At 41.8% G+C, this 9,376-nt stretch overlaps 1 protein-coding gene across 3 annotated transcripts in view; it reads left to right on the forward strand.

The window, feature by feature from the left end:
* Positions 1 to 2,828, forward strand: part of EXD1 (exonuclease 3'-5' domain containing 1) — a 51,306-nt gene extending 48,478 nt beyond the window's left edge. For all 3 annotated transcript variants that reach the window (XM_080663497.1, XM_080663498.1, XM_080663496.1), the window contains one exon: positions 1,472 to 2,828. In XM_080663497.1, the coding sequence (XP_080519623.1) occupies positions 1,472 to 2,128 (657 nt within the window). In that variant the 3' untranslated portion in view covers positions 2,129 to 2,828. The remainder of the gene's footprint in view (positions 1 to 1,471) is intronic.
* Positions 2,829 to 9,376: the final 6,548 nt, after the last annotated feature.

The raw sequence follows: 9,376 nt of genomic DNA on the forward strand, positions 1-9,376 counted from the left end.
ATTGTCACAAATGGCAGGATTTCCTTCTTTTCATTGTATGTACATATAGACACATCATCTTAATTCATTCATCCCTTGATAGACTCTTAGCTATTGTGAATAATGCAATGTAAATAAGATTGCTGATATCTCTTCAAGACAGTGATTTTATTTCCTTTGGATATATACCAGATATGGGATTGCTGGACCATATGGTAGTTTTAGTTTTAATTTTTTGAGGAACTGCCATGTTGCTTTTGATCATGGCTATACCAATTTACATTCCCATGAACACTGTATGAGAGTTCCCTTTTCTCCACATACCCGCCCCCCAAGCACTATTATCGCTTATCTTTTAAGAGTTCTGAGTATTTCTTTGTTGCATAGAAAAACACATACACCTACAACTCCATAGCAAAAGAACAAATAATCCAAATAAAAAATGAGCAAAAACCCTGGCCAGGTGGCTCAGTTGGTTTGAGGTGATATCTTATTGTGGTTTTGATTTGCATTTTCCTGATGATTAGTGTTATCAGAGCATATTTTCATATAGTTACTGGCCATTTGAATGCCTTCTTTGGGAAAATGTCAATTCAGGTCTTTTGTTCATTTTTTTTTAATCCTCATCCAAGGATATGTTTCATTGTTTTGTTGATGAGAGACTGTCAATGTGAGAGAAAGACATTGATCGATTGATTCCCATACACTCCCTGACTGGGATTGAACCTAAAACCAAGGTATGTGCCCTGACCTGGAATGAAACCTACAACCTTTTGGTGTACGGGACGACGCCCCAACCAACTGAGCCACCTGGCCAGGGTCTTTGCTCATTTTTTATTTGGATTATTTGCTCTTTTGCTATGGAGTTGTAGGTGTATGTGTTTTTCTATACAACAAAGAAATACTCAGAGCTCTTAAAAAATTAATAAATTAGACTTAAAATTTTTTTGTATGGCAAAAAAATAGCGAACAAAGGCAAAGGCAAAGGCAGGCAACCTGGGAAAATTATTTACCTCCTGCAACAAAGAGGGCATTTTCTTTTTCTTTTAAAAAAATATATTTTTATTGATTTCAGAAAGCAGAAGGGGGATGGAGAGAGAGAGAGAGACATCAATATTGAGAGAGAATCATTGATTAGTTGACTCCTGCACACTCCTTACTGGGGATCGAGCCCGCAACCCGGGCATGTGCCCTGACTGAGAATCGAACCTTGACAACCTGGTTCATAGGTCGATGCTCAACCACTGATCCATACCAGCCGGGCTCACTATATAATCTTGATACATACACACACAAAGACACACACAAAACTGGATTTAAAATATGTTACTTGAAAAGTAGTACTACTACAGTTAAAGACACTAGAGGGTACTGTAAGAATACATTTGAATAGAACTTCTCTTGCCAAATACTGTTAAGTATAGCACAAGTGATTTTAAGGCATGATCAGAAGTTTAATTATAGGAGATTTGTGTTCAATTTTTTTTCTTAGCCTACATGTATGGAACTCCCAGAGGAACTGCTTCAACTCAGGGACTTCCAGAAACAGCGCAGAGAGAAAGCTGCAAAAGAATACAGGATGAATGCACAGGGACTCCTTATAAGGACACTGCTACATCCAAAGAAATCCGTGACAGAGACAATAAAGAAAGAAGAAAAAGTAAGAGGTGTCTTACTTTGTGAAAAAGCGAGGCTAGATAAAACTCAAAGTTTTACATCTCATGAGGATATAAATTTGCTGAAAGAAGAAGCTAAGAGTAAACAAATTACAACAGAACCTCCACATTTACCTCACATAAAGCAGGAAGTCCATGAGGATTCCAGTAACAAAGTCATTTGCCCTGAATCAGAGGGGTTGGAGGACAAGAGAATAAACCAGAAAGAACACCTTAAGATACCCAAACAGGAATTTCAAGCAAGTTTATCTTTGAAAGAGGAGATAGAACAGTTACTAATGGTGGAAAACAAGGAAGATCTAAAACGCACAAAACAAGATGTCTCAGTGTCTCCTTCCCTTCCTCAGGAAACCAGAATGTCTCCAAGTGACACCTTTCATCCCTTTGGAAAAGCTGTGTTTCCCACACTTCCTCCCTGTCCAGCTTTGGAGGAGACTGATTCCTGGATAAATTCTTCTTCAAATCTGCCTTAGAGATCTACAATTTGTTCTTTAGGCCAAAAAGTGGCTCATTTCCCCCTACCATCAGGGCTTTCCTCAGTGCTTAAATTTCTCATGTTATAAATTTAGTTATGCCTCAGTCATAGGCTTCAGGGGAAATTATATCCTCTTGCTTATTCCTGGGAGTGAATAAGTTAAATAATAGAAGAAGTACATTTTCTGATTATATCACTGGGCAGAAGAAATGTTCCCAGTGGCTAGAGTGAATTATTATAATTTGAATTTAGAGGATTTGAAGAAGGGAAAAATCTTGGGCTTAATATCTTGAAGAATCTATACTTTTAAAATTTTGTTGTGTTTTTTGTTTTGAAGAGTGTTGGTAAAACTCTTACTATAAGTTTAAAAATAATTGATACCTGACAACTTTATTAGTTATTTTTGCCTTTTCTTTTTCTTTATGCTTCATAATTCTTTTTAAAAATTATTAATTTATTTTAGAGAGAGAAGAAGGGAGAAAGAGAGAAACATCATTTTGTTATTCAAATTTACGCATGCATCGGTTGATTCCTGTATGTGCCCTGATGGGGGATTGAACCCTAAACCTTGGCATAATCAGGACAACGCTCTAACCAACTGAGCTACCTGGCCAGGGCTCTTTGTACCTTTTCAAAATATTTAAGTTGTCAATTACACGTCAATAAAGCTGAAAAAATATTAACTGTTTTTGAATTTTGAAAGTTTTGTCTGTCTTATGTCATAAACAAACAATAGTTAATGTTATTATCGGAAGCACTATTCCAGTTTTAATTTCGGCCCATTTACTTTTAAAAGATTTTGTTTATTTTCTTTCTTTTTTAATATATTTTATTGATATTTTACAGAGAGGAAGGGAGAGGGATAGAGAGCTAGAAACATCGATGAGAGAGAAACATCGATCAGTTGCCTCCTGCACACCTCCCACTGGGGATGTGCCCGCAACCAAGGTACATGCCCTTGACCGGAATCGAACCCGGGACCCTTCAGTCCGCAGGCCGATGCTCTATCCACTGAGCCAAACCAGTTTTGGCTTGTCTATTTTCTAATAAAGCTAGGGCTTCATTTGAGTATGTCTTTTATGTAAACTTGAAGTTTGGTTCTACTCTATTAGCTTGGAATTGGTATACTTTCTAGGCTGAAAGGAAGGCAGCTTATTATTATATTGACTAGAGGCCCAGTGCATGAAATTCATATACTGGGGGTGGGGGAGCCCTTCAGCCCCACCTGTGCCCTCTCGCAGTCCGGGACCTCTCAGGGGATGTCCGACTGCCGGCTTAGGCCCGATCTCCCTGTGGGGTAGTCGGACATCCCTCTTGCAATCTGGGATCCCTCACTCCTTACCGCCTGCCTGCTCGCTCCTTACTACTCGGCTTGCTGCTCCTTAGCGGCAGGCTTCTTACGGGTTAGCTCGCTGCTCCTTAGTGCTGCCATGGAGGCGGGAGAGGCTCCCATCACTGCTGCTGCACTCACCAGTCAGCCATGAGCCCTGCTTCTGGCTGAGTGGCACTCCCTCTGTGGGAGCGCACTGACCACCAGGGGTCAGCTCCTGCGTTGAGCATCTGCCCCCTGGTGGTCAGTGCATATCATAGCGACCAGTCATTCTGCTCGTTCCACCATAACAGTTGCTTAGGCTTTTATTATATAGACTAGAGGCCCAGCGTGCAAAATTGCGCCACCCCACCTGTGCACACCCTGCCCACCCACTCGCCACCCCACCTTGACCCCCTAACCTCTTCACCCAGAGCTTGAGCTTGCCTGGCCCCACCCCCAACCCCTCCAGCCTTCTCTGGCCGCTTCAAGCCCTGCCCTCGGTCCTGCGAGTCACCTCGGGCTGGTCCTGCCTCCTCCAGGCATCTCCCCATTCCGCTCTGTCTCCAGAGCAACATGGCAGCTCTGTTCCATCATGGCGCCGGAGGAGAGCATGGAAGCCTCGTTCCTGCTGCAGAGTTTCGAGCGCCCGCTTCCTGGCGGTGCGCGTGCTGCACTCCTTCCCCTCCCAGGTGGGTGGTGGAGCACTCTTGAGTGTAAGCGATGGGTGGCGAAGGACTAGTGAGGCGGGTGCTACGGGCTCTGACCCCCACCCTCCCCGCCACGGGATGTTCCCACCTCCTCCAGGTGCCTCCCCGCTTCTGCCCTGTCTCCAGAGCAACACGGTGGCTCCATCCTGCCGTGCACGCAGCCTCCTGCTGAATGGTCATTATGGCATGAGGGCGTCACGACCATTAGCATATTAGCTCTTTATTATATAGGATACTTGCAAGTTGCCCACATTCTTTTGTGTACAATAACCAGTAAACCTGTTTTTACATTAGGTTATCTCTTACATTTCTTAATTGGGTCAGGGTAAATAAATTGGAATATGTCTGGATTTATAGGTTCAGAGTCCAGTTTAGAAATATGTAATTAGATTTTTATAGGGCTCTATTATTTATTTCGCTTAGGGAAAACTTAGGGGCAATCTATGATTAGGAACCTCCTTGTCTGCATCAGCTGCTTCAATTATGAATTTCACTGAGAGCAGAGCTGTGCCCTTCCAAACTCCAGAGCCCAGATCTAGTCTAAGGTTAAGATGAAGGAAGGCTAGTGTTGGTCAGTAGTTACTGCATAGCCCTCAAACCCAAGGGTCATGGGTTCAATTCCCAGTCAAGGGCATGTACCTGTGTTGTCAGTAAGGGCTCGTGCGGGAGGCAACACAGTATTTTGACTCCCAGACTAAATGAATCTTTGGGTTTCATTATAGTATTTTGTCAAGAGAAACACTCATAGTCCTAAAATTGCATTTTTCTCCACATCCTCATCTAGTGTGAAGTGCCTACCTAAATTCCATGTGTACTGTCAGATCCTACTATGAAGTTCTGTCCTTTGCTAGATAGAGTGTGTTATGCCCAGATTTCGTGATCCCTAAAGACCACCAGGGAGCCGAGTCCGATGCAAAAGCAAAGAGCCTTTATTCGAGCTCCCGGTCCACCACACTCGCTGACGCAGCGGCAGGAGGCAGAGAGAGAGCCCCAGGCCCCAAACGCGCTGATTTATAGGGGGTCTGGGAGAGGTAGGAGGGGTGAGGTAGTGTGGCCTCCACTGATTGGTCAGGGTCAGGTTGCACATGGGGGCAGGGCGTGGCTTACTTTCCTCTTGCATTTCTATTGGCTAATTCAAAAGTGTGGGTTGGGCTCTTGGATAGGTTCTAGGGCGGGAACCTGACTCCACAAGGTGGAGGACATGGAACAAAGGGAACATGGAGTCGGTCTCTCCCCGCCCTTTCAAGTGTAAAAAATCTCTAGGTGTTCAAGCCCTGTTGCTAATACTCTGTACCATTACTCAGATATCTAAAATTTGCCCTGAATTTAGGGACACGCTGGGTTCTTATCCCAACCCATGGTCAAGTTCTTTACTGACTGTATTTTTCTACTTGAGAGCTAATAAACCAAACTGCCTGCTTTCTCAAATGTGGAGAGTGGCTACAGTGTTTGGATAGGTTCAAGCCTCAGACTAATGAGAGGGCGTGGTCCTCTCATGGCAAAGTCATGTGCAAGTCCCAGCTTGGAGGGCAAAACCCTCCCAGCACAATTATAGCCAAAAGTTATAGTTGTAAGCTTGAACCTATGGTCTGAACACGTGGCCCCACGTGCCTCAGTGATTTGGGTTTGATAGAGTTCAGGTGCATGTAATTTAGTAGATTCGAAACCCACGAAAACATTTTAACCATACCCTTACTTTGCCTCGTGGAATCTGGCTATAAAATAAAGAGACAGCTCACATGCTGTGGTACTGTCTCTCTCCATCAGAGAGGGCAGCGTCCCACCCAGACCTAGCTTTCTTCTCTTGTCTGTCTCTTCTAACTCCTTCACCGCCCCCACTCAGGTTCACCCTTGGCTGTGCTGGCGTAGCACACTCAAACTCTTGGGGTTTTGCTTTAGTCTATAAAAATTTCCTGAATCCTACTCAAGTCTGACCTTTCCATACATGAACTACCATTAGAGATTCTTACAAATAATCTGACCTTTTTAGTTTGGGATTTAGAAAACAGAGATAAATGACTTCCCTGGAAAAAAAAAATGCACCACTGAGAATAGAACCAGTGTTTCTTGCTACTTGGTCCATTAAATGTTCTTTCAACTGCAGCAGCTTTGCCTCCAATCTGGCTGTGGGCTTGATAAATGTTTTTTGATTTTTTACAGAGAGGAAGGGAGAGGGATAGAGAGCCAGAAACATCGATGAGAGAGAGACATCAATCAGCTGCCTCCTGCACACCCCCTACTGGGTATGTGTCTGCAACCAAGGTACATGCCCTTGACCAGAATCAAACCTGGAACCCTCGAGTCCGCAGGCCTACGTTCTATCCACTGAGCCAAACCAGTTAGGGCGGGCTTGATAAATCTTAACACAATAGAATTTTAACTCACTATTGGTGTCTCATTGTTCTGACACAAGGTAAGTGCCAACAGCAAACTGAGATGAGGCCTAGGGCAAACCTAGAGCGCTTGGGGGTTTATAACTATGTATACTTATCAAAAAGGCATTTATAGCTCCACTGGTGTGCTCAGTGGTTGAGCGTCCACCCATGAACCAGGAGGTCACGATTTGATTCCTGGTCAGGGCACTTGGCTGAGTTGTGGTTTGATCCCTAGGAGTGGGTTTGTAGGAGGCAGCAGATAGATGATTCTCATCATTGATGTTTCTGACTCTTCCTCTCCCTTCCTTTCTTTGAAATAAATAAAAACATTTTTAAAAGGCATTTGTACTGCCGAAACCGGTTTGGCTCAGTGGATACAGCGTCGGCCTGCGGACTGAAGGGTCCCGGGTTCGATTCCGGTCATGGGCACGTACCTTGGCTGCGGGCGCATCCCCAGTGGGGGGTGTGCAGGAGGCAGCTGATCGATGTTTCTCTCTCATCGATGTTTCTGGCTTTCTATCCCTCTCCCTTCCTCTCTGTAAAAATATCAATAAAATATATATTTTTTAAAAAAGGCATTTGTACTGTTATAAAAATAAAATACCTTACATAAAATTTAGAAAATAAAGAGAAAAAAGACTTAACTATCATCCCACATTATACAATCCTTCCTAGCATTTTGGTATTTTCTTTCAATTTTCTCATTCTCTCTCCACATACACACACATATCTGCAATATAATCACTACTATACAGTAAATACACTTAAAAGTGCTTTTTATATCATGTATTTTTCCTTTTTATAATCCTAACACCTAGCATATTTAATAGATTTTTTTAAAAAAAATATTTTTACTGATTTCAGAGAGGAAGGGCGAGGGAGAGAGAGACAGAAACATCAACGATGAGAGAGAATCATTGATTGGCTGCCTCCTGCATGCCCCCCACTGGGAATAGAGCCCCAAACCCAGGCATGTGCCTGTTGACAAAAGGGGCCACATGCTAACCTGACAAGCTCAGGGGAGGCCTGCATGGCAGTCTTGCAAACTCAGAGACTTAAAGTAACCACAAAGGATGGTCTGAAATTAAACTTTAACTAAAAGCAGTTATGGTGTGTAGTTACATCCTAGGCTGGTATCTTCACTGACAAGGTCAACCTTTATCTTAACTGAGCCTATCTGTCTTTTTGCATCTTTGCATCTATGATAACATACCCTTTGAAATGTCTGGATAACTTGTAACTTCCCTTTTTCTGGACCCCTTGGGGCACAACCTAATGTGCTGGGTGCCAGTACAGATACCACAAACTCCTTCATTGTCATGTTAATTGTTCCTGCACCCACCTAAATATGTGTCTATCATTTTACTTTTTATCCAATCCTGGGGGTTTCTCCCTCTCCCCAGACCCCCCCGCCCCCCCCCCCCCGCTTTCCTTTGATTACAATGTATAAATATAAATGTAACCTGCCTTTTCTCAATTCATTGAGGTTCAAATAAACTCACAAAATTCTTTACAGGTTTCAATGTTTTTTTTTTTATGTTAATATGCCCTTGACCAGAATCCAACCAGGGACCCTTCAGTCTGCAGGCTGACACTCTGTCCACTGAGCCAACCCAGCTAGGGCTAGATGTTTTATTTTAAAATTCATATGCTATTAAGTAGAATTTGGAAAATATGAACAATAAGAAAAATTACTCTTATTTCTCTAACCTGACAAAAAGGTAACATTTTTGTTAATTCCAGTATTTATGCATACATGTTTTTTCCCCCTACATGGTTGTAATCATACATGCATGTATATATACTGCCTTATGAATATTTTCTTATGCTGTTAAACAATCTTTGTAAAGATTTTTAATGACTACAAAATATTTCTTAGAGGATGCAGTACAGTTTATGTAACTGTATTTTGGCATTTTGAGATTGTTTTCAATTCCTTACTTTATGCTTTTTTCAAAGCTTATTTAAAAGTCTTTCTCCCATGTTTTAAATCATTTCCTTAGAATGAAATTCCAGAAATAGAAATAGCAGGTCAAAGAAGTTTTCTTGTTTTGGTTTCTATAAAAGTTTTATAGCTCTTGCTAAGTTACTTTACAAAAAAGTTAGTAAATTATATGCCTACCACTAATTTTTGTGGTAATGATGCACCATTGAGAGCATTAAATTTTTATCTTGAGTGGCATGGCATGCTTTTTTGACTTTCAAAAATCTTCATCCATAAATCTGAAGGTTTCTTATCATTTTCTGTAGCTTACCTGCATTGAATACTATGGTGATTAATAAGAATATAAGTATTGGGAACATTTGAATCTCTGATAACTAAGTTAAGGACAATACTATGGGTAAAATATTTAACCATAGAAACACTAAAATAAAACCAAAGTCTAATATATTCATGATAAATATCTTCAGAGCTCTCATCAGGAATAGCATAGAAAAAATTATATTGTTATATAAAATAAGAATCTTAGCTAAATTGCTAGGTTCACCCTAAGATAAAGTTTAATATATATTTTATTCTACATAATCATAGGATTTGAGCTTTTGGCTCTACAATTTAATAGACCTCTTCAAACAGGAAGTGCTGTTAAATTGTAATGAGGACATAATGAGCAACCAAATTAAAATAACATGTCGCCCTAGCTGGTTTGGCTCAGTGTATAGTGCGTCTGCCTGTGGACTCAAGGGTCCTGGGCTCGATTCCCATCAGGGGCACATGCCCACGTTGTGGGCTCGGTCCCCAGTGGGGGGCATGCAGGAGGCAGCCAATCAATGATTCCTTCTCATCATTGATGTTTCTATCTCTCTCTTCCTCTCCCTTCCTCTCTGAAATCAGTAAAAATACATTTAAA

This window comes from Plecotus auritus (assembly GCF_963455305.1).
Source record: "Plecotus auritus genome assembly, chromosome: 1".
Lineage (NCBI taxonomy): Eukaryota > Metazoa > Chordata > Mammalia > Chiroptera > Vespertilionidae > Plecotus > Plecotus auritus.